The sequence below is a fragment of the Oncorhynchus keta genome, chromosome 28, assembly GCF_023373465.1.
Source record: "Oncorhynchus keta strain PuntledgeMale-10-30-2019 chromosome 28, Oket_V2, whole genome shotgun sequence".
NCBI classification, from domain to species: Eukaryota; Metazoa; Chordata; class Actinopteri; order Salmoniformes; family Salmonidae; genus Oncorhynchus; species Oncorhynchus keta.
The window spans coordinates 31,768,494-31,794,514 of NC_068448.1; the positions used below are offsets into that span (position 1 = coordinate 31,768,494).

A 26,021-nucleotide genomic window follows, 5' to 3' on the forward strand; every position below is an offset into this window, starting at 1 on the left:
TTACCTGTTTGAATGTGTGCAGCACCTCTTGTCTCTGGCTGAAGTGTTTGAAGAGCAGCTGTAGAGCCCCAGAGACCAGAGGAGGGTAGTCATGCATGGTGAGATGGATCAGCACCCTCAGGAACATACGACCTCCCTCATCATCCACCTCCAGAATACTGTTCCCCTTCCTGACAGGAGGACACAATCACAGGTTATCATAACAACACACTGGGGAAAAACCATAACATGTGCTGGTGAGGGTCTACAGTGCTGTACTGAACCTACCCCACACCAAACATGGCCTCTGCCTGCTCTCCTATGTGCTGCAGGTTGATGGTGGCTGTTGAAAGAGAGTTAGGAATGTTGTGTATTTAGACGGAGAGATGAATACTGTATAAGGTATGGTACGTGGAGAGCAATGGGTCCCTCAATGGGTCCCTCAAATGGGCACTGCACTACCTGCTTGCTCCATTGATGTTGTAGCATCGGCATCTGCCATGGGATAAACATCAACAAACTCTTTCTTGAAGACAGAAAGCAGGAAGGAGAGCCGATAGTCCAGGCGGACATTCAGGATAAACTGCACATCAACAAGAGATAAAGAACAGCACTTAGCATAAAAGGGATACTTGAATGGGTCTAATTTTTCACAAGCGTAAAACTCAACAGTACCATTTCATGAGACGTGCTGGGTTCTAGTGAGCTCTAACCTGCAGGATTTCTAGTATTTTCAGCTTGGTGTCCATGACAGTGATGTCCTGTTTGTCGATGCTGTCCTTACTGCGGTTCTGGCCCTCTATGTTGGAAGCAGTCCGGCCTGGACCTCCAAAAATGGACTGTTTCCTGCTCAGTACCATGGTGGACATCATCTGGCCAACACCATGGATGGAACGCTTCATGTTCTTCCCTAACAGACAGAGTGGGAGTGGCATCCTTACTACCATGGTGAAAACCATGAGGGAACCCGAATCTGAACGTCTGTTGCGCCGATTTGTTTTAGAAAATGGTGCTGTGTGGTAGTTCTCGCATAATAATGTTAAACGCAGAGTAGAGGTGTTTCTCGTTCTCTTACCACTGCAATCGTCCTGGAACATGGGGTTGATGAGGGAAGGGTTGGGGATGCAGTCGATGATTCCCAGAAGGGTCCGTGTCAACCTCAGCAGCTCAAAGAAACTGTAGAAGCCAAAGTAGATGAGGTGTCTGGCCAGGCTCACCACCTGAGGGGACAAAACATTCTAGCAGTTATCATGCTATCAGGGCTTTTCCGGGCCAAGTGGTAGAGAGCCAGAGAGTTCTCGTCTCAATACCAAATATAGGCAGCAGCGTTCTGGAGGTATTCACAGTATTGTAAGTAGAATTAGGAATGAGAAAAGAGAGAATTGATACCTCATAGGTCAGTTTGTTCTTTTCCTCGTCAGCGAAAGGCAAGTCATCATTGAGGACGTTGTTGAGGTACTCCTCCATGAACACCATGGTGTTGGCAAACTTGTTCTTCTTATTGTCTCGTGAGTCATCCATGTTGGAGTCATAACTGAGAAAGGGAAGAGATATCGAAGTATAGGAACACAACAACAATCAGTTATATTGCAGTGACATTATTTGCAAAACCAAATCTGGGGAAACTGTTTGAAGTCATACTCTTTAATTGTGATGGAGGTGGGGATCTCTGTCCAGAGACGGGCAAACTTGACGGGCGTGACCAGCTCCTGGGGGTCTCGGTCGACGTGCGCATGCAGCATCAGTCTGCAGAAAGAGGCGCGCAGGTCAAAGGGCAGTGTCTCGTCCATCATGCACAGGAAGATGAGCTCCACATCCAGCTGCTTGGAGATCTCATCTATGGCCAGGTACTGGCGGTCCAGACACATTCGTGCATACAGCTTCAGCTGGTACCTACCATTAAAAAAAAGAGAAAGGTTCGACAAATGAAGCATAGACAAAACGTCATTGTGGTTGGAATATTTCAGATCAGTACAACTTCCTTTTTAAACGATGACTTGTGCACAACATTCCATTGTCTAGGAAATGAGAAGGACACTGATGTGATATCAGTGAGGAGTAGACACCTGTAGTACGTGAGCACGTTCTCGTCATGAGCGTTCCCCTGTCTGGCCTCCTGGGCTAGTTGTCTAATGCCCTTCTCTTGCTTCTCATTGGTCTTGTCAGTCCAGACCAGCCAAACCTCATCATCGTCAGCATACTCCTCCATGCCCATGTATTCAGTGGCATTGGGAATCTCTTTGGGTACACGCCGTCTGCATGGACAAGAATAGGCACACACATTCAATCATACACACACACACACACACACACACACACACACACACACACACACACACACACACACACACACACACACACACACACACACACACACACACAAAGGCCACCGCATGTTTAGGTAAGTGTGTGCATGTATGCAGTTTAGTAAAAGAGAAGTACCACTCACTCAGTCTTTATGAGGATGTCTTGGTTCTTGGGATCCAGCACACACTTACAGATCAGCTCCTGAGTGACAGGAATGGCCACGTTGTTGGACACACACAGATCTGACAGGTAGTCCAGAAACCTGAGGGGAAACAGGACGATGTTTGAGATACAGCAACAGTTTTCAATGTACATGGGGATTATTTAGTCAGGTCGTCACTCTCCTCACCTGGGTTCCCTGTTCTTGCGGACCAGGCTAACAAAGGTCTCCACCTCCGTCTTGGTGATGTGTTTCTCCAGCAGCTTGCGGTTGTTGTGCAGCAGAGCAGTGATGGTGTCCTCAGCCAGGATGTCATAGCCAATCTGAGACTGCATCACCCCAAACTGCTTGGCTATGTGCTCCTGATGGGGCAAAAGAGTGAGACTAATGTGTCTTGGCAGTAAAGGCCCAGGGATCAATAATTCAGTTTGGATAAACGACCGAGGGACAGGAATATGGAAGGAAAAAAGTATGCGAGACAATGTGGTGTACCTGGTTCTTGCGGTAGTCTTCCTGTGAGTGTCGCAGTACTCTGTAACAGAGACGGAACATGTACTGGTAGGGGGAATTCTTCTGGTCTGACAGCTCCTCCAATCGCAGCAACGGGCCCTCTGTCCCCTTATCTTTGAAAGGGGCCTTCAAGATCCCAAAGATCTTTGAAGGGACAAAAGAAAACTATTCAAGGGAACATGTGACAATATGGATATAATGACAAGAAATGATTACCTTATATGTCATCATCAGTCTAATGCAAGCCAGCTGGCTATTCTTTTTTTCGGGGAGGAACTCAGTCGGAATAATAAAACACACAAAGCACAACTTCGAAATTTGCCTGTGTATCAGCAGTCACTCAATAGCCCATGTCAGCAATTTATTTATTTATTACTAAGTTAGTCTTGAGGCCAGCTATCTAAACTTGTAGTCAGCAAGGTTGAATTACCGACCGGGCTGGGGCCCATTGATCATCAGTTATCATATAAAAACTGTTTTGCCTTCACCCGATGGCAAAATGTGTAGAATTTTGCAGGAAATTAGCTGTAAAACTGCACATTTTCTCTCTGCCCCCTGTCAAAACGAGTACAATTGCATGACATTTTTTATAAAATGGCAACATTTTCTCTACGCCCCATGATGATTTCCATTTTCAAAGTTGCCCATCCCTGGTCTAACGCAACCCAGATGTTTAAAGTGGGCCTTCTAACCTGTTTGAGGATGTTTTGTTCCCTCATGAGTTTCTGTCTCTCGCGGTTGGCCTTGGTCATCGCCACATCCAGGACGACCTGGCCGCTGTTGGGCGTGTCCACCACAAAGAACACCAGATCCTCCAGCAGCTTAATGGCAAATCTGCAGGGTCAAACACAGGACACAGTCGGACACAGACGTTACTGGTCTGGCCAGGGAACTATGCCATTGACTGGATTACAGTATAAGCTGTAAAAACAGCTGGCTTTAATCAAGTATAACATAGAGCTCACAGGGGAAAAGTTAGGTTTATTAGAAGAAGTTTGACTTCATAGATTCATTTGGAGTCTTTTCTGCAGATACTTTACCTTCTGTCATTAGGACTGATAAAGCCCTCATTGAACCTGTCCACTATGGTGCTCAACATGAAACTGGCATCATTGGCAAAGTCCAGATCCCGGATCTCCATCACTGGCACTGACACTATGGCAAATGCCTCCTTATCCTCCTTGGTAGGGCAGGTGCCCAGCTGAAACAAGGATATAACAGAAATACTGAGTCCAAATGAACTCAGTGTCACAGTAAATCAAGTGACATGGTTCTTACCATGAGCCGGATGGGTCTCTCCTCGTCGATATCTATGGGCACGTTGGTACTCTGGATCCATGTGTTGGTGCATAGGTGTCTGAGACGCACATATGAATTCCTGATGAAAGTTTACAATAGAAAGCCAGTGAAACATACTGTAGATCAAGTCTTTGCTTCTTTATAAATAGCTATATACAGTTGTATATACTGTATTGTGCAGATGGGTTGAGGCCGATAGTGAGTCGAAGTGGTACAGTATAGTACCTTGGCACAAAGGAGTCTGTTTTCTGCAGAGTGGTGGGATCTAGCTCAAACAAGGAAGCAATGTCATTCCCATGAGGCACAGCCACCAGCTTGTACTTTATCCTCTCACCCAACATCTTTAGTTTTCCTCTACTGTCCAGCTACAGAGGGCAGGGGTCAAGGGTTAGAGTTTAGCACATTGACTGTCACGTGTTAAATTAACTAGACATAAGTACTGTGAGGTCCAGAACAAACAAAAAAATGGATGCATACCGTATCTTCATTCGCCGAAGTCTGGATTTCAACGCTGTCACCTTTATAACCCGGATTTTCCTAAAGCAACCACAACAACACATGCGCTCTAAAATGACTCCGCATCAATACAGCCCGTGTGATAACCAGAGCACTGTGGTGACCAATATCCATGGTCCAATACGTGATCATGTTACCTCAGCTGCAAGATAGTTCCCTGTGGCAAGGTGTTTAAAGCGGTACAGACTGTTCCAGTGTCCGGCCCCTCCTCGACATGGGTCATGGTGCACCACCTTGGAACACAATCACACCATCAAAACAAACCTCAATCGTCATACCTTAGGCATTTAGCTGCTGTACGACAGAGCATATCCAAACTGGACTAGGATTCATGCGTGGGCTTGGGTGCCGTGTGTATACCAACCTCCACTTCCCACAGGGCATTGGAGCTGGTGGCAGAGGTAGCAGACTGGCGCAGGGTGGTACGGAGGAACACATGCAGCTTGACCTTGTACTCATCACAGGTCAGGAACTTCTCCTGCTCCGCATGGAACAACCGTACCACATCCCCCTGACCGGACACACCAGCAGAGACATCAAATCATCTAAACGCTTCAGGTTAGAATGCTATTATTGTGTTAGGGTTGGAAAGTGAAGAAGAATCAATTACAATGATACAAATAGTGACAGTAATATACACATGAATGTTAAAGGAGACTTACTCCTTTCAAGACTTCATCCTTGTGGTCACTGAACATCATGAACAGGTTGATTTTCCAGCTGGTATTGCAGTTCACAGAGTTAACCTGCAGGGGGACACACCTATACGTCAGCTTCAGCATGCATACCTGTTCCCACTCGATGGGTAAGCTGGATGGGTAAGTCAAAACTCGCCATATCGACAAAATGTACGAAAACAAAAATGAAGCTTTTTGGTCTTAATTTAGGGTTAGGGTTAGCCATAAGATTAGCAGTGTGGTTAAGGTCAGGGTTCAAATCAGATTTTAAGAAGACAAATTGTAGAAATGGGTGGGGCTTATCATCATTGCTGGCAACCGTTGGTTCTTTGCAATTGAGAAGTGACACAGTCAGAAGCCTCACTCTTCCAGACAGATTCAGTCATGGATTAATCAGACAGTGAGGTTATGACTGGACTCTTACCTCTTTGCATCCAGCGTGGTCAGAGAGCTCATAGTTACTGGCATGTAGGGGCTGGCCTGCATTCACTGGGTTCAGGATCACCTTATCTCCTACCACTACCTGCAGAGGAACATAGAAATAAGCACAACAACAATTCCACAAGAACTCAAGTTGCAATAAGCAGTTGAAACAATAATGCCTTCTCCCCAGCTGAGGGATGGGGTTGGAGAAATGTAATCACTCTCCGATTCATAGACAGAGCTATGGATGCAAGGATTGACCATTCATGATAAAGTTATAGATTTAACCATGTTTTGAGGCTATATAGTGTGTTTATATTTACATTGTTTACAAACATTGGAGTTGATTTAAGCTTATATTTTGGGTTCTGATAGGATACGACAGTTGAAGTAAGCTCATGAGGGATTTAATAAATTATGTTCTTCAAGAATCAAAAATAGGTAAATATCATTAATTTATAAGTTAAAAAAATTATGGATATAGCAACTGCAGATTGCCCCTATAGATTGTCTAAGATTTGTGAGTTTGCATGTGTTAGTGAATGTGTGTATGCAGTGGTGTTAAGTACTTAAGTAGTACTTTAAAGTATTTTTTACTTAAGTTGTTGTTTGGGGTATCTGTACTTTATTTTACCATTTAGATTTCTGCCAACTTTTACTTCACTACATTCCTAAAGAAAATAATGCACTTTTTACTCCACACTCTACATTTTGAATGCTTATCAGGACAGGAAAATGATCTTATCAAGAGAACATCCCTGCTGCCTCTGATCTAGCGGACTCACTAAATACACATGCTTCGTTAGTAAATTATGTCTGAGTGGTGGAGTGTGCCCCTGGCTATCCATCAATAAAAATAAACAAATAAATTGTGCCGTCTGGTTTGCTTAATATAAGGAATATGAAATTATTTATATTTTTACTTCTGATACTTAAGTACATTTGAGCAATTCCATTTACATGTTATACTTAAGTATATTTAAAACGAAATACTTTCAGTCCTTTACTCAAATAGTATTTTACTGGGTGACTTTCACTTTTACTTGAGTCATTTTCTATTAAGGTAACTTTACTTTTATTCAAGTATGACAATTGAGTACTTTTTCCAACCCTGTGTGTATGTGATTGACTGCGCATGTCAGTTGAGTCTGTGCAGTAATACGAGTTAGGTGAGTTACATTGTCTCCGTTGGCCCTTAGCTTCCAGAAGGGTTGGATGAACATCCAGGAGCCCTCATTCCCCGTCCCGTCCAGGGTGACCCGCATGGCATTCTTCTCCAGCAGGGCAGGCAGACGCTTATTCACTGTCAGGTATTTATTACTCTTCATATGCAGCAGCTGTCAGCCAGGGCAGATCACACACGCAGAAAAACAGGCCACTGTTAAACCTCAGAAAAACGTTCATATTGTGTCTGGGAAACTGTGCTGTTATGATGGAAGCTAGAATAGCTCACTATCCCATTCAGGAATGGGAACCAGCCAGCCAGAAAGGGAACCACTTAAGAAGGAATGGCTGAAAGATAAAGATGAAAAGTACTAAAACCATGTATCAACAGACAGGATCACCCTGCTGTTGTCATTCAGAGATTATTATGTTCTACAGACAGGATCACCCTGCTGGTCATTCAGAGATTATTATGTTCTACAGACAGGATCACCCTGCTGTTGTCATTCAGAGATTATTATGTTCTACAGACAGGATCACCCTGCTGTTGTCATTCAGAGATTATTATGTTCTACAGACAGGATCACCCTGCTGTTGTCATTCAGAGATTATTATGTTCTACAGACAGGATCACCCTGCTGTTGTCATTCAGAGATTATTATGTTCTACAGACAGGATCACCCTGCTGTTGTCATTCAGAGATTATTATGTTCTACAGACAGGATCACCCTGCTGTTGTCATTCAGAGATTATTATGTTCTACAGACAGGATCACCCTGCTGTTGTCATTCAGAGATTATTATGTTCTACAGACAGGATCACCCTGCTGTTGTCATTCAGAGATTATTATGTTCTACAGACAGGATCACCCTGCTGTTGTCATTCAGAGATTATTATGTTCTACAGACAGGATCACCCTGCTGTTGTCATTCAGAGATTATTATGTTCTACAGACAGGATCACCCTGCTGTTGTCATTTAGAGATTATTATGTTCTACAGACAGGATCACCCTGCTGTTGTCAGTCAGAGATTATTATGTTCTACAGACTGGATCACCCTGCTGTTGTCATTCAGAGATTATTATGTTCTACAGACAGGATCACCCTGCTGTTGTCATTCAGAGATTATTATGTTCTACAGAAAGTGCATTTCTCTCATTTCAATGGGAGAGAATGAATGGCAAATAGCATAAGCTTTAGTGAAGGAAAGATGTGCTAAGAGGATATTAAGGAGAATAAAGGAGTGGGGGAGACCTGAGGAAGCTATGCAGTAGGACTTACTTCCGGTAGATAAAGTGACGTCGCTAGATGAGTTGTACTGTATGGTATGCTTGTCATTGGTGTGATGTGTGCACTTGCACAGCCATTAACAGATTACAGCTATTGATCTCTTAAGAGAGAGCAACACCCACTTTGTCTACAAACCCTCCCTGCCGTCTCCCACCTCAGCCTGTCCGAATCAAGAGGAACGCCACACTAAACAGTCACAAGGAACCACACCTATAATGTCTGTCCAAATAAGAGAGGGCTCTTAACATTAACCCTTAACTTTATGTCCCATGTTTCTGTAAGTGCACAGCCCTTCATGTTTGTGTGAAGATAAGGCTTCAGTGTCAATATTGACCAGGTACAGGTCCAGTGAGTGGGAATCCTAGCCCCTAGACCTCAGTCAATACATCCATTTCTCATGCGATATTGAACACGGTTCTGTGCATTTTCCTGTGAATCATTAAACCTCTTTTCTTCATTGCGCATTCAGTGATGAAAACCGGGGTTAGAGGTCTGATGATGACTATCTGTAGCCTTTCTATGAAATTAACAAAACTCTCAAATATGTCATCATTCAAGTTCAGACAAATATTCTTGTTGGTTTAACACAGACTAGTGCTATATATGCAGTAATCTAGACCATGCTACATAGGCATTTCATGTGAAATGCCCAGCGGCAGGTATTACTGGAAAACCTGTGCAGTCTTCTCTCTCAACACTTGGAATCTCTTTAGAATATGAACACACCGAGAGGAAAATCTGACTTCACCTGGCTATGGTAATGACAACCTGACACACAGGAGTGACATGCACAAACATGCCGTTATGGACCAGCTATTAAGAGTCACGATGAGGAAGAGTTGATTGTGAATCACCCGACTGACTATCACACCAATCCCTGTAACTCGGGGCCAATAACTCCCCTTTGTGAGTGATGCTGCATCCGTAATGTATTAAAACACAGGTGTTCTGTGAACCATCCCTGATCGATACTGTGCAGATGTGCTCAAACCTCAATACTTTGCCAGACCCATTCTGTGTTGTGCTCTGCAGACCCTTCACACTCAGAATGTGCCGGTGTGCTCAAGCTTCCCCTCGGGTACAAGACCAGCCATTCATTGATAGTGGCCTAATCCCATGACATCACAACAGAGTTACAGTAATTCCATTCACCAGAGTAGGGAGAAGCATAAACTGTTGAACACCTGAGGGTCTGCTTACCTAAACAATGCTGCTGGGAACTCCAACCTTACCTGAATGACAGTGCCATATTTTACTACATCTCCGTGGACTTTCTTGTTTTCGGTCTCATTCTGTTTCTGCTCCAGGTTAGAGGCATGCTGTGGAGTAACAAGGACAAGGTTGCATCCGTTTCAGTGTTAGTCCAGTGTACTGCATCTAACCTAGTGGTATGATCCTTGGTAGTATCTTTTACCTGTAGTTTCTGAAGTAGCACAACATCAGCGATCTTGTCCTTCTCGTGCTTGGCCTGCTTGGCTTTCCAGAACTGTTTCTGTGCAGAGTAACGGTTCATGGGACACACTTTGAAGAGGCAGTCTGAGACAAGAGAGTGGGTTCAAGGGTCAAGACCATTATTCAGGGGATTGGTGAGTATTCAATGTAATAGCTGTTTTGGTATCAAACTTAAAAACCTGTATTATGGGAAGGAGAGCTAGTGGTGAACTTATCACAGATTGATTACTATCCCAAGATGGCTGCCATTATCCCAAACATCTACTTTTTTTTAATAGTAAAGATGTGCTGGGTCACTGTCTGAGCAAGTATATAATCGCTTCCACATAAAAAGCATCATGTCCTTGTTAAAAAGCGGTTAGTAATTTGCTCCACACCCACCATAGGGGAGAGTGGATCTGGGCGTCTGGTCAATATTATTACTTCCTATCCTCAGAGGGATATCCTGTTTTTAAAAGAGCCTAATACTGGAGGTTAAGGGCGTTATCAGCTGGCTGTCTGTGTGCCTTGTGAGTACAGTACAGTAGTTGTTATCTGCCACACAGGCCTGACAGGAAGCTTCTAGAGCCACCAAAACGGCAAACATCTTTAAAAATGTCTGTCACTCATCCCTCTGCAAATATTGAAATTGCTTATTTGATACAGTCAATGTGTGGCGGGATACATCTTTATATAGGGAAATCATGCAAACAGCTGACAGAATACTATTCATATAAAACTATTAAGAGTGTAATTAGACTATGACACAGTTGTTGAGACTTATGGGCCAACATACATTTACAGTCACGTGAAAAAGTAAGTACACCCTTTGGAAAGTGGTATTTTCTTTTACATATTTAGACACATGGATATTTGAGCTGAATTCCAACCACATTCATTGATAAAGGTAAGCCAATTTAACAAATCACACAAAAAAAAAATACTTTGAAAATGTTCAAATAAATTAAAATAAATGCTATTTCCTTATGCAGGAAAAAATAAATGTACCTTTACCATCACCTAAAATGGCTAAAATTCAGATCAGGTGCACCAAAAACAGGTGCAAATCATTAGGAAATCATTAGAGAGGACCTTGAGAGGGTCGAGCCTTCCATAAAGATTAGACACTTGGTCTGGTTTGTATTAACCATATTGGGTGTATGGAAACACATCATGCAAAGATCAAAATACCTATCCAAGGACCTAAGAAGATAAATGATTGATGCCTGAGTCTGGGAGGGGTTACAAATCCATTTCCAAGCAATTCGATGTACATCGTTCCACTGTCCGACGGATCATCTGGAATTTTCTCCATTTATAGACCACTGGCAATCTACCTAGGACAGGCCGTCCCGCCAAATTCAGCCCAAGAGCTGACCGAAAGATGATCACGGAAGTCTCTAAGAACCCCAGGGTAACATCAAGGGATCTACAGGCCTCTCCTGCCATAATCAATGTCAAAGTACATGAATCAACTGTCAGAAAGAGACTGCACAAAGTTGGCCTACATGGGAGGTCAGGAAGAAGCCTATGCTCTCAAAAAACAATATCAAGACAAGACCGATGTTTCCCAGGCAACACCTGGGTAAAGACCAAAACTACTGGAACAATGTGCTCTGGACAGATGAGTCAAACGTGGAGTTGTTTGGCCGCAATGCCAGACGCCATCGTTGGCGAAAACAAAACACTGCCTTTGAACAAATGAACCTCATACCAACCGTAAAGCATGGAGGCGGTGGCATTATGGTTTGGGGCTGCTTTGCTGCCTGAGGGCCTGGCCAACTTGCCATCATTTAGTCAACCATGAATTCCATATTGTACAAGAGTATTCTTGAGGAGAATGTGAGGGAAAAAAAAAAATAATAAAATAAAAATCGGTCAAAAAGCTGAAGCTGAACCGAACATGGATCTTGCAACAGGACAATGATCCAAAACACAAGCAAAGCTACAACAGAATGTCTCAAAAAGAAAAAATGGAGGATTATGGAATGGCCGAGTCAAAGCAAAGATCTCAATCGTGTCAAAATGCTGTGGGGGGACTTGAAGCGGGCAGTGCATACAATGAATCCCTCCAACATGACACAGTTGAGGACGTACTGTGAAGAAGAGTGGGGGGAACAAACTATCCCAGTCGATATAAGAGCCTGATAGACAGTTACAAGAAACAGCTACATTAAGTTATCTAGGCTAAAGGGGGCAACACCAGCTATTGAAGCTAGGGGTGTACTTATTTTCTCCCGCACTATAGAATTGCAATTCTGTTGATTTTGATGAATAAACGACTGCAAAGTATGATTTTTCAGTTTCATTTGTTAAAGTAGGTTACCTTTATCTGTCAATAGTGTTGAAGCGAAGATTACATATCCATCTGTCCAAATATTTACCAAAAAATACAACTTTCTAGGGGGTGTGCTTACTTTTTCAATAGACTGTACGTACATCGTCAACATTTCTGTTGAAACTAAGATCCAAGAGTAGGACATCAAATGAATCGTTGATCAGAAATGCACTGAATGCGTGTTACTCAAGGGATGGATGAGAGGAAAGTGCGGGTTTCAGCCCCCTTCAGAGGCCAGCCAGTGGAAAATGTTCTGGGTGTTTGGCTGCTCTATGACTTGGAGTCTGTTCTCTCTGGTGCCAATATCAGGCAGAGTGGGCAGAGAACAGTGCATTCCCCATATGTCACAGTCATTGACAGACAGAGGCACAACAGACACACTTTAACATGCATAGCATGGGCAATCACTCACACACACAGGGAAGTATATGCACGCACACACATACATGCCACTCTGACAAAGAGACACACACACACACAAGCAACCGCAACACACAAGCAACCGCACACACTTTACGTTGTAGGCCTAAATAAATAATGTAATACTCATCTAACCTCTGAACTTCTTGGGGGGATAGTCCAGGTCCCCTGCAGCTGGTTCTACCACACATCGGTCATCCACCAACCTAGGGAGAAAAACAACACAAAGCAGATCATATATCAACATTTACAGTCAAATAATTGCACTGCAGTGTTTGTATACAGCCCTCAAATTCAAATATGGACCTTGAAGCCAATTCCATTGCTTTGTTTCATACTACCCCTCTAATTAAGGACTGAATTAGACCAAGGACAGGTGGGTACAACGAAATAGCAGGTAGAACAGAAACCGGACCTCGCAGGGTAAGATTTGAATACTCCTGGTATACATATGGCAACATATGCAGTGTTTCCCCTAGGATTTGTTTTCAGCAGTGGTGACAAGGGTGGGACATTGCTACTACCGTTAGCGCAATGACATGCTAGCTGTTCCTATTAGACTTCTAGCAATTGAGCCAATGACTTTCCTTTTTTAAAGCACACCTCAGCAGAAATCTATACATATGAAAAAGATTACATCACACTTTTTATAGGGATGGCAACAATTTAGCAGCGGCGGCCCACCACTGCTAAATTAATAAAGGGAGAAACACTGATATGGCAGAACAAATACCATGACACTAATTCCCTCATGCAGAAACCATCTACATTTATTTCCACTTGGATTTGCTCCATGTCTCATTATGGTCTGACTTAAGCAGCTATTTATTATGAGCCACTGAGTGTCAGTGACATAGGGTTGCATTGTAATAAAGATCATCAGATCTTAAACTCTACATGAACAGAGTGCAGAGTGGATAGCATAAACACGTTGATTTAATATACACAGACAAAAATAGATCTATTGGTTTCAAATGGTGTTGTTGTAATTATTTTTTATCTATGGAACAAACAGTGCCTTCAGAAAGTGTTCAGACCCCTTAATTCTTTCCACATGTTGTTGTGTTACAGCCCAAATAAAACATTTATTAAATGTAGGTTTTGTGTCACTGGCTCACACACACACAATACCCCATAATGTAAAGGTGGAATTATGTTTTTGAGATACTTACGGCAGGGTAGCCTAGTGGTTAGAGCGTTGGACTAGTAACCGGAAGGTTGCAAGTTCAAATCCCCGAGCTGACAAGGTACAAAAGACGGCCTAGGAACAGTGGGTTAACTGCCTGTTCAGTGTTCCTAGGCCGTCATTGAAAATAAGAATTTGTTCTTAACTGACTTGCCTAGTAAAATAAAAGGAAAAATAAAAATAAAATAAAAAAATGAAAATCTGAAATGTCTTGAGTCAATAAGTATTGAATCCCTTCGTTATTGCAAGGCTAAACAAGTAAAAATGTGACATAAGTTGCATGGGCTCACTCTCCGTGCAATAATGGTGTTTAACATTATTTTTTTTTATGACTACCTCATCTGTGCCCACATTTACAATTATATTTAAGGTCCCTCAGCTGAGCAGTGAATTTCAAACAGAGATTCAACCACAAGGAGGTTGAGGTTTTACAATGCCTTGCAAAGAGGTGACCCTATTGGTAGATATATTTTTTTAAATCACATTCCTTTAAGCATGGCAAAGTTTATTAATTCCACTTTGGATGGTATATCAACACACCCAGTCACCACAAAGATACAGGTGTCCTTCCTAACTTGATTGCCGGAGAGAAAGGAAGCCTCTCAGGGATTTTACCATGAGGCCAATGGTGACTTTAAAACAGTTAGAGTTTAATGGCTGTGATAGAAGAAAACTGAGGGTGGATCAACAACATTGTAGTTACTTCACAATACTAACCTTAATGACAGAGTGAAAAGAAGGAAGCCTTTCTTTGAATAAAAATATTCCAAAACATGCATCCTGTTTGCAGTAAGGCAGTAAAGAAAACTGCAAGAAAGTTGTCTAAGAAATCAACTATATATTCTGAATACAAAGCGTTATGTTTGGGGAAAATCCAACGCAATACATCACATCACCGAGTACCACTCTTCATATTTTCAAGCATAGTCGTGGCTGCATCATGTTATGGGTATGCTTGTCATTGGCAATGACAAGGGAGTTTTGTTGATAAAAAGACAAGGAAGCTTGTGGCTTTTTAATAATATCTGAAAGGTCCCTAAGCCGAGCAATACATTTCATACAGATTCAACCACAAAGACCAGTGAGGTTCTCCAAAGAAGGGCACCTATTGGTAGATGGGTAAAAATAAATCAGAGTGAAAGGGAAGCATGTAAAGAATAAAATATTTTCCAAAACATACATCCTGTTTGCAATAAGGCACTAAAGTAAAAGTGCAAAACAATGTGGTAAACAAATGACATTTATATCCTGAATACAAAGTGTTATGTTTGGGGAAAATCCAACACAACACATCAGCGAGTACCACTACCCACATTTTCAAACATGGTGGTGGCTGCATCATGTTAAGGGTATGCTTGTCATCGGCAAGAACTAGGGAGTTTTTTTTAGGATAAAAATAAATGGAATAGAGCTAAGCACAGGCAAAATCCTAGAGGAAAACCTGACTCAGTCTGCTTTCCACCAGACACTGGGAGACAAATTCACCTTTTAGCAGGACAATAACCTAAAACACAACGCCAAAATATTAACTGGAGTTTCTTACCAAGATGACATTGAATGTTCCTGAATTGCCTAGTTAAAGTTTAGACTATGGCAAGACTTGAAAATGGCTGTCTAGCAATGATCAAAAACCAACTTGGCAGAGCTGAAGAATGTGCAATTATTGTACAATCCAGGTGTGCAAAGCTCTTAGAGACTTACCTAGAAAATCTCACAGTTGCCAAAGGCGATTCTAACATGTATCGACTCAAGGGTGTGAATACTTATGTAAAAGAGATATTTCTGTATTTTATTATCAATACATTTGGTAACATTTAAAAAACATGTTTTCACTTTGTCATTATGGGGTATTGTGTGTAGATCATATTTTTAAAAAATCCATTTTGAATTCAGGCTATAAGAACAAAACGTGGAATAAGTCAAGGGGCATGAATACTACTCGATTTCCAACCAGCTGAAAATATTTTTGTTATCTCAGATTTTGCAAATAAATTCATTTTTTAAAAAATCATACAATGTGATTTTCTGGATTTTTTTTCTCATTTTGTCTGTCATAGTTGAAGTGTACCTATGATGAAGATTACAGGCCTCTCATCTTTTTAAGTGGGAGAACTTGCACAATTGGTGGCTGACTAAATACTTTTTTGCCCCACTGTAAGTAATAATGACAATTACAACAATACTGAATGAACACTTTTATTTTAACTTAACATAATACATAAATAAAATCAATTTAGTCTCAAATAAATAATGAAAAATGTTCAATTAGGTTTAAATAATGCAAAAACAAAGTGTTGTAGAAGAAAGTAAAAGTGCAATATGTGCCATGTAAAGAAAGCTAACATTTAAGTTCCTTGCTCAGAACATGAGAACATATGAAAGCTGGTGGTTCCTTTTAACATAAACATAAGTTTTAGGTTGTAGTTATTATAGCAATTATAGGACTATTTCTATTTCTCTCTATACCATTTGTATTTCATAAACCTTTGACTATTGGATGTTCTTAAAGGCACTATAGTATTGCCAGCCTAATCTCGGGAGTTGATAGGCTTGAAGTCATAAACAGCGAAAAGCTTGAAGCACAGCGAAGAACTGCTGGCAAAGGCAGGAAAGTGTTGTTTGAATGAATGCTTACGGGCATACTGCTGCCTACCACCGCTCAGTCAGACTGCTCTATCAAATGTCAAATCATAGACTTAATTATAATATAATAAACACACAGAAATAAGAGCCTTAGGTCATTAATATGGTCAAATCCGGAAACTATAATTTTGAAAACAAAACATTTATTCTTTCAGTGAAATAAGGAACCGTTCCTTATTTTATTGAACGGGTGGCAACCCTAAGTCTAAATATTGCTGTTGCATTGTACAACCTTCAATGTAATGTTATAATTATGTACAATTCTGCCAATTTAATTACGGTCTTTGTTAGAAAGAAATGGTCTTCACACAGTTCGCAACGAGTCAGACAGCCCAAACTTCTGCATATACCTTAACTCTGCTTGCACAGAACGCAAGAGAATTGACACGATTTCCCTAGTTAAAATAAATTCATGTTAGCAGGCAATATTAACTAAATATGCAGGTTTAAAAAAAATATACTTGTGCATTGATTTTAAGAAAGGCATTGATGTTTAAGGTTAGGTACACATTGGTGCAACGATGGTGCTTTTTTCACGAATGCACTTGTTAAATCATCACCCTTTTGGCGAAGTAGGCTGTGATTCGATGATAAATTAACAGGCACTGCATCGATTATATACAACGCAGGACACGCTTGATAAACCTGCCACGCAGTTTCCGCGTGGCGTGCAATGTAATTGGCCATAATCGGCATTGTTATGAAAACTTGAAATCGGCCCTAATTAGTTGGCCATGCCGATTAATCGGTCGACCTGTACTTGAGACATGGATTATGTATGTGTGCCATTCAGAGGGTGAATGGGCAAGACAAAATATTTAAGTGCCTTTTTTAACGGGGTACGGTAGTAGGTGCCAGGCGCACAGGTTTGAGTGCGTCAACAACTGCAACAATGCTGGGTTTTTCACACTCAATAGTTTCCCGTGTGTATCAAGAATGGTCCACCACCCAAAGGACATCCAGACAACTTGACAACTGTGGGAAGCATTGGAGTCAACATGGGCCAGCATCCCTGTGGAACGCTTTCGGCACTATGTCGAGCCCATTTTCTGACAAATTGAGGCTGTTCTGAGGGAAAAAGGGGGTGCAACTCAATAGAAGGACGGTGTTCCTATTGTTTTGTACACTGTCTAAAACGGGCCTAAACTGGTCACTTTCATCATGATTTTCTCAAAAATGGTTTGTAAAAATGTAAAAAGCATTTCAAACATCTTTCCTCGCAATTAAGTTTCTACGTGAAAATTGCCAGAACAATCTGAGATGCCAAAAATATTCCTGCTCCTGTTGATGTGGAATCGACCGATTTCTGGTCATCTACGGTATAGCCTATTATAAGTGGTAGTTCCATGACTGTAGATGACACACAGAAGGCAGGACAGGCTCATACAATGCTGTGAACATATGCAAAAAGGGGTTCATGCTTTTAAAAGAGCCTGTCTGAAAGGCCAAACTAATCCTACATCTTTACCATGTGTCTGTATTATCATGTCAGCATGCAGAGGGTCCAGTTAATGTCCCTTTATCCTCTCCACATAATCAATGAGAGTTACCTAGCAGCCAGGCAGGGGTGTTGTCTACCTATTATGGGCTCATTACTTTGGCTAGAGTCTGAAGTGATCCACCTGGCAATGAATTGTTTTTTATTCCCCTTGTCATTTGCATTGTACATGAAATCACTCAGCCTCAGGATTTTTTTTAATTTTTTTTTTTTAAACAGATTTATTTTTAAGAGCCACTTTAGGGTCATTTAATTAATTCACACAAAAGAAGACAAGTGAAAGAGAAAACAGTGCAGATAAAAACAAGGTAAAAAAAATGTGCAGGTGAGGTTGGAAACCCAAGAGGGCTTATATGACCACATAAAAAAAAACACACTATATATGTACAACAGCTGGTTCAATCTATTAGGCCTAAACAAAGACTTTGAATTGCAATTGAACATGAGACTCAACGTAGAAAAAAAACATGTTTGCAAGATACTTTTATATATTTAAATTGTGGTGTGAATACCACCAGTGGTGTGCTGTTTGACTAGGTTACCATCAATGTGTTGCAGCGCTTTACCTGCGACTGAGAATGCAAAGCATCTCTTATGTGTGATTGAATGCAGCACAGCTGTCAGACGTCACAGGAAGAGAGCAGGCTGAAGTGGTTTTCAGGTCTATGACACCTTTGAAACACGTGTCAGGTCCCTGATTATTTCATTCATAACACAGAGATCTGCACTGTTCTCACATGTGTATTTTATCAAAATAACACATTTATCCTTCTTTAGTTACTACAGACATTAGTGATGGGGGGAGGGGGGGGGGGTCGATATAGTTGCATAGGGATATTATTTTGAACGATATAACACAATATTATTTTTGACAGTATAGCAATATTATTTTTGCACTAGTTGGCCTTACCTGCACCAAAACTCCAGTATTTTTCCATCATATCTTGTTCTCCATCTTCTTTTTAAAAAGTGTTTTCAGAACTTTTATTTCCATGACTGATCAAAACTAGTTTTCTCATGGCTCTTTTTTGTCCCTCTGCAGCAGACATAGCAATATATTTGGGAACATCAAATCGCAATATCGAATCGCAATACATATCGTATCAGTACTTAAGTATTGTGGTGGCGCATAGATGGCGCCGACGTATGGCGCCTCACCTTGAGCTCCTACAAAACATTGCAGGTTTCTACTTTATCAACTGTTTTCTACTGTGTTTCTCAAATTTTCTTACCCAGTTTGTTTCGTGCTTTACTTCAAACACCCGGGTAGAAATATTGGAATATGAATCACCACGCACCGTCCACCCGAATTTCCTCAATTCCCGGAGACGGCGGAACAATGGTCTAGCTTCTTCAGTGAGGCGCCGGGTTGCATGAGAGTCCTACCGGAGATTTGTAAACGAAGATGCAAATGGAGAGGCAGCCGTGGGGGGGGGCTTAGTGAGATTGAGACGCTGGGGGACCAATCTTCCATTACCGAGCATACTATTCGCCAATGTTCAATCATTAGCGAATAAACTTCAAACTCATTGAGGATCTCCTTCCAGAGGGACATCAGATTCAACATATTCTGTTTTTCTGAACCCTGGCTTTCCTCCGATATCGAAAGGGATTATGTACATCCAGTGGGTTTTACAGTTCATTGAGCGGATAGGAAGAGGGCTCTTTCTTGCAAGAAAAAAGGTGGAGGGCTCTGTTTTATGACCAATAGTAAGTGTTGCGACGGGGGAAATGTACAGCAAGTTACGAGCTTCTGCTTGGAATACTTGGTCATCTCAAAGATCTTTATTGGTACATGGTTCATTGTCTCGGGGGACTTTAACATAAGTAATTTGAGAACAGCACTCCCGAATATCTATTAACACATTGACTGTCTAACCCGCAGAGACTCTACGCTGGACCACTGCTACATGTCTAATCAAGCTTTATTTATTAAATCAAGCTTTAGTTATACAGCACATTTCAGACATGGAATACAATGCGATGTTCTTCACAGGAAAAAACTATGAAAAACAATAAATACAAATTGTAATATTTACTACACAACAAACATAAGAGGATAAAACACTAAATCATAACTGAAGCCATGAAGTGTTTAAGAAAGGCTGGTCATGGCTCACATCAACACCATTATCCCAGAAATCCTAGACCCACTCCAATTTGCATACCGCCCCAACAGATCCACAGATGATGCAATCTCTATTGCACTCCAAGCTGCCCTTTCTCCCCCTGGACAAAAGGAACAACTATGTGAGAATGCTGTTCATTGACTACAGCTCAGCATTCAACACCATAGTGCCTTCAAAGCTCATCACTAAGCTAAGAACCCTGGGACTAAACACCTCCCTCTGCAACTGGATCCTTGTCTGCTTGACGGGCCGCCCCCGGGTGGTGAGGGTAGGTAACAACACATCTGCCATGCTGATCCTCGACACGGAGGCCCCTCATGGGTGCATGGCTCAGTCCCTTCCTGTACTCCCTGTTCACCCATGACTGCATGGCCAGGCACGACTCCAACACCATCATTAAGTTTGCCGACATCACAACAGTGGTAGGCCTGATCACCGACAACGATGAGACAGCCTATAGGGAGGAGGTCAGAGACCTGGTCGAGTGGTGCAAGGACAACAACCTCTCCCTCAACGTGATCAAGACAAAGGAGATGATTGTGGACTGCAGGAAAAGGAGGACCAAGCATACCCCCATTTCTTATCAACTTTAGTTATACAGCACATTTCTGGAGCAGGTTGAGAGCTTCAAGTTCCTTGGTGTCCACATCACCAACAAACTATCAAGGTCCAAACACATCAAGACAGTCTTGAAGAGGGCACGACAAAACCTATTCCCCCTCAGGAGACTGAAAAGATTTTGCATGTGTCCTCAGATCCTCAAAAAGTTCTACAGCTGCACCATCGAGAGCATCATGACTGGTTGCATCACTGCCTGGTATGGCAACTGCTCGGCCTCCGACCGCAAGGCACTAGAGAAGGTGCCTTCAACTCTACCTACATATACATATTACCTCAATTACCTCGACTAACCTGTGCCCCCGCACATTGACTCTGTACCGGTACCGCCTGTATGTAGCCTCACAACTGTTATGTTACCGCTGCTCTTTAATTATTATTATTATATTATTATTATATTATTTTTTACTTATCTATTTTTACTCAACACTTACTTTTCTTAAAACTGCATTGTTAGTTAAGGGCTTGTAATTAAGCATTTCCCTGTAAGGTCTACACCTGTTTGTGACAAATACAATTAGATTTGATTGGATTTGACTAAAAAGCACCCTAAGGAAAAGCTTATAAGGCCATCTACCGTCCTCCTTTTGACAAATCTGACTATGACTCTATTTTCCTCCTCCCCGCCTACAAACAAAGACTTAAGAGGAATGTTCCGGTGGTCAGGTCTGTACAACAATGGTCTGACCAATCAGAATCCATGCTGCAAGATAGTTTTGATCATGTGGACAAGAATATGTTCCGGGTTGCCTCTGAGGATAACATCAGTGAACACGCCTACTCAGTCACCATACTCATAAAGAAATGCATGGCTGACGTGATACCGATGGGGTCTTTCAAAGCTTTTCCCAATCAGAAACCGTGGATTGAAGTCGAGAGATGCTTCTTATAAACAAGTCAAGGTGACCCGAGGCAATTGTATCACTAAACAGTACAAATACGACCTACGCAGATTGATCAAGACGGCAAGACAAGTGGAGAAGCAACTGTGGAGAAGCAATTAAGCTTCAATGACCATGACTTACAAAAAGAAAGCCAGTCACATCACGGACACCTTATTCTCATGCTTCGAGCAAAATGACTCTGACCTGCCCGAGGAGAGCCCCTGAGGACAATGAGGGCTAAGTGCTTGCGGTCTCCACGGAGGACATATGCAAGTCATTCAAACGTGTTAACCCTGGCAAGGCTGCTGGACCAGACAGCATCTCTAGCCGTGCCCTCAGAGCATGTGCAGACCAGTTAGCTGTTGTGTTTTCTGAAATGTTCTCTCTCTAGCTCAGGCTGTTATCCCCACCTGCTTCAAGATGTCCAGTATCATCCCGTGCCCAAGAAAGAGAAAATAACTAAACGACTACTGACCCGTAGCACTCACTTCTGTCATCATGAAGTGCTTCGAGAGGCTAGTCAAAGACTACATCACCTCCTCCCTCCTCGACACGTGACCCTTTTTAATTCGCCTACTGCCCCGACAGGTCCACGAACGACGCAGTCGCCAATGCACTGCACACTGCCCTCACCCACCTGGACAAGAGGAATGTGTGAGGATGTTGTTCATCGACTATAGATTGGCCTTTTATACCATAGTGCCCTCTATGCTCACCACAAAGCTCATAGCCCTGGGACTGAACTCCTCCCTATGCAACTGGGACCTGGGCTTCCTAACAGGCCACCCACAGGTGGTGAAGATAGGCAACATTACCTCCTCCATACTAATTCTCAACACTGGGGCCCCACAAGGGTGCGTCCTCAGTCCCCTCCTGTACGCCCTGTATACTCACAACTGAGTGGCCTCATACAGTCCAAACTCAATCATCAAGTTCGCAACTCTTCAACCTCAGGAGCGTATTGTCGGGCTGCATCACAGCCCGGTATGGCAACTCCACCACTGCTGACCGCAAGGCACTAGAGAGAGTGGCATGCTCAGGCGAATGCACCATTGGGTGCACACTGCCTGCCCTTCAGGACACCTACAACACCAGGTGTTGCAGGAAGGCTAAGTAGATCATCAAGGACCTCAGCCTCCTGAGCCACGGCCGGTTCTCCCCGCTTCCATCACTCAGTACAGGAGCATCATGGCTAAAACTAACAGACTGGCCAATAGCTTCTACCCCCCAGACCATCAGGCTGCTGAATAGCCACCACTAGTCATCTATGCCCCACCCCAACAGACATTTATCATGCTGAATAGCTGCCACCACTACTCCTACCCCCCTCCCCATACAGTCCCAAGCTCTTTATTTCCCTGTCCTAACAGGCATAATGTGTTATGCAGTAAACCGCACTTAAAGCGGCTTTAGCCGAGCTACAGATATCTAATAAGCAGCCCTATGTTGTTAGACATTCAAATGTGTGTCCTCGAAAGACAAGTGAGAGCAGTAACTCCCAGTATTTAAATTCATGCAAACTAGGGCTAGGGTCTGATTTATTTTTTTTTTTACATTTTATTGAGCTGCACCATTTCACCATCATTCCATCGGAAGGAATCTATTGTCCCCACAGATGATACATCGAAGTTAAACATTGACTACATATTGTTACAAATATGACTCAGCCAGACACTTGTAGCCTACTTTGAACAGTATGAAGTGAATGAACTAAGTGTGGCTAAGAGGTGACTCCTCAAGAAGCTGTTTGAACAGGCATCAAAGGCCAAGACCTAGGACTGTATTAGTTGCTGAGCCTGACTGGACAGGGTTGAGTGTGGCGGTCACAGCCAGGCTGGTGCACAGAGGGCACCAGACCACATACAAAGCTGCCCCTGCTCCAGCAGCAACTGGGGAAACCACAGGAAGCACTATGAATAGAGAGCTATTAAGTCCCATGTGACATGAGCACCACTCCGTTGGAGATCTACAAAGGACACACTGGCATCATTTCCTTTTCCTGACATAATCCCTACTGCAGTATTTTCATTTAGGCAAACGATCAAGTAGGGGTGGGACGGGGAGAGGTGGGCTGCAGCGTCGCCTTTACGTAAACATAAACAACAACATATACCACTGTCAGGGAAAAATACACTGAGCGTACGAAACGTGAGGAACTGCAACGCTATTGGGTTTTTCACACTCAACAGTTTCCCGTGTGTATCAAGACTGGTCCACCACCCAAATAACATCCAGCCAACTTGACACAACTGTGGGAAGCATTGGAGTCAACATGGGCCAGCATCCCTGTGGAACGCTTGGCACCCAGTGGAGCCCATGCCCTGATGAATTGGGGCTGTTTTGAGGGCAAAAGGGGGTGCAACTCAATATCAGGAAGGTGTTCCTAACGTGTTGTACACTCAGTGTATTTAGCTGTCTAGTGACAACGTTGTTAATAGTGCACCTGTGTTTTCACACCTTTCACTGACAGAGAAAGATCAGTGTTAAACTAATAGGGGCAAATACATTTTTTCAACCTTTACTATTGAGGAAATACAGCACTATTTTTAGACACACACAAAAGCAGGTGTAACAACCGTATTCATCAACAACAATATAGTGCAACTGTGCTCATAATTGAGATACTCTAGTGTATTGCATTGTGAAATACAGCTCAACAATGAGCTCCCTGAACACAATTTTACTAGAGAACAGATGTTTGCATATGGGTATGCATGACTATCTAGAGATCACGGTCATCCACTATTAATACTGTGGTACTGAGACTCCACGGCCCACTCTTGCCATATTGAGACTGGGTAGAAGTTATTTTGTCATTAGCTGATTAAATAAATGAGGGTCTCCCTGAGACACTACATCTCAGAAGTATCTAATGACTATTTGATATGGCTGCAAATGTTACAATAGCTTACTATTCTGACTGAGTAAATATGAGCGAAGCCTAAATCAAATCTCTCTCAGCGAGATTGTAGCCTCTGTGTCAAACAGTCCCGTATTTAATACTTTCTTGAAGGTATACCCATTTACAAATATCAGTGTGAAACGGCCAACTGGGAGCGGCTGGTGTGTTGTTGAACCATGGGTGGGGGCTGTTTGCATTTCAAATAATTAGAGATGTGTTAAACTTTGGAAGTGTTAATGAATTTACCTGCAAAAAAAGCTGAGAACCATTCACACAGACCCGAGAGCTGTATTTTAGGTACTAGCTCTATAGTTGGCTTTTCATTTACATATTATTTGCCCCCTGCCCTTTTCAGATATACGACAATGCTGGTATAAAAAAAGCAGGCAAATTAGTAGATTTTGCTCTGTGTATGAAGGGGATATGAATCTCGAAGTCAGAGTAAGGACAACGGATGGAGTAGCTACCGGTATGTTGACATGAAGGTGCATGTATATTATCATCTGTCAAAATAGGTAGTATTTGTAGGGACATGCAAATACTTACCCAAGTGTACTTATAAAACCATTGACAGAGCCCTCTGCGTAAAGGGAAACGATGTCCCCAATGTGCAAAAAGCTGGACATTGAATCCGACATCTTCGGTGTCTTTCTCCTTGAAAATGATCAACTGAAATACAAACGTTGTCCCCTTCTATCTTCTCTACTTGACTGCAACAACTTCTTGGAGTGCTACGCGTTATCTAATGTCGCTCTTCCCCCCCGAGGGCTAAGAACCCACATTCGAACGACTTTAGACTTTGTTGTACTGCATCGAGGAGGACAATGTAGTTCATTCAAATAATAGTTTTCTATGTTCTATGAAATAAAGTTTAAACCCGAAAAAGAGCAATGATAGCCCAATATAAATGAAAGCAGAGAAAGTCCAAATGTGTCAGCGAAGTCCTCATGTTGTCACTGCACCTGAAGACAGAAAGCATTAGAACCAGGAAGTGTGTGATGATGATAAATCCTGTAGTGAGCAGCAGTAGCCTGTTCTGACAATGTAGATTAGAAAGACCCACACACCCCTTCATACCCTCTCTTTCCTACATACAATAATTCACTGAGAATTGGTACAATTATGTAGGGTGCAAGGGTGTCAGAGTCAACATTCACGTTTTTATTCAGTGAACATGATTAGGCCTACGTGCTCATATAGAGCCATGATCAGTCAAATGATGTAAATACTGCCAATAAACCATCATTTAAACCATATAAACGAATAAACCATAATTATGAGATATATTTTACATTTAGTTGATTGAGTTTCCTATGAACAGCAATGGCAATGAAGTAAAGCCATTTATCTTCTTCCCCAGACTCAGATGAACTCGTGGACACAATTTGTATGTCACTGCATCCAGTATGAAGGAATGTTAAGAGGTAGTTTTGCAAGCCACCACTAACTTTTTATTTTTTATTTTATTGAACCTTTATTTAACTTGGCAAGTCAGTTAAGAACAACTTCGTATTTACAATGACAGCCTACCAAAAGGCAAAAGATCCCCTGGAAGTACGGGAGCTGTGATTTCAAATAAAAACATGTAATAAGATTATAAGACATCAAGACAAGAGAGACAACACTACATAAAGAGAGACCTAAGAC

The 26,021-nt window shown here is 42.2% G+C and overlaps 1 protein-coding gene across 1 annotated transcript in view; it reads right to left on the reverse strand.

Moving 5' to 3' along the window:
* LOC118361023 (inositol 1,4,5-trisphosphate receptor type 3-like) overlaps positions 1 to 25,359 on the reverse strand; it is a 45,115-nt gene extending 19,756 nt beyond the window's left edge. The window contains exons 1-25 of the mRNA XM_035740720.2: positions 24,921 to 25,359; positions 12,650 to 12,720; positions 9,740 to 9,861; positions 9,558 to 9,644; positions 7,050 to 7,208; positions 5,873 to 5,971; positions 5,434 to 5,517; positions 5,136 to 5,282; positions 4,909 to 5,004; positions 4,733 to 4,792; positions 4,481 to 4,620; positions 4,235 to 4,334; positions 3,997 to 4,157; positions 3,649 to 3,790; positions 2,939 to 3,100; positions 2,636 to 2,808; positions 2,429 to 2,548; positions 2,046 to 2,234; positions 1,621 to 1,872; positions 1,369 to 1,513; positions 1,055 to 1,199; positions 693 to 889; positions 442 to 562; positions 268 to 322; positions 5 to 170 (exon numbers count right to left, since the gene is read on the reverse strand). Coding sequence (XP_035596613.2) covers positions 5 to 170; positions 268 to 322; positions 442 to 562; positions 693 to 889; positions 1,055 to 1,199; positions 1,369 to 1,513; positions 1,621 to 1,872; positions 2,046 to 2,234; positions 2,429 to 2,548; positions 2,636 to 2,808; positions 2,939 to 3,100; positions 3,649 to 3,790; positions 3,997 to 4,157; positions 4,235 to 4,334; positions 4,481 to 4,620; positions 4,733 to 4,792; positions 4,909 to 5,004; positions 5,136 to 5,282; positions 5,434 to 5,517; positions 5,873 to 5,971; positions 7,050 to 7,208; positions 9,558 to 9,644; positions 9,740 to 9,861; positions 12,650 to 12,720; positions 24,921 to 25,012 — 3,285 coding nt within the window. The 5' untranslated portion in view covers positions 25,013 to 25,359. The remainder of the gene's footprint in view (positions 1 to 4; positions 171 to 267; positions 323 to 441; positions 563 to 692; positions 890 to 1,054; positions 1,200 to 1,368; positions 1,514 to 1,620; positions 1,873 to 2,045; positions 2,235 to 2,428; positions 2,549 to 2,635; positions 2,809 to 2,938; positions 3,101 to 3,648; positions 3,791 to 3,996; positions 4,158 to 4,234; positions 4,335 to 4,480; positions 4,621 to 4,732; positions 4,793 to 4,908; positions 5,005 to 5,135; positions 5,283 to 5,433; positions 5,518 to 5,872; positions 5,972 to 7,049; positions 7,209 to 9,557; positions 9,645 to 9,739; positions 9,862 to 12,649; positions 12,721 to 24,920) is intronic.
* Positions 25,360 to 26,021: the final 662 nt, after the last annotated feature.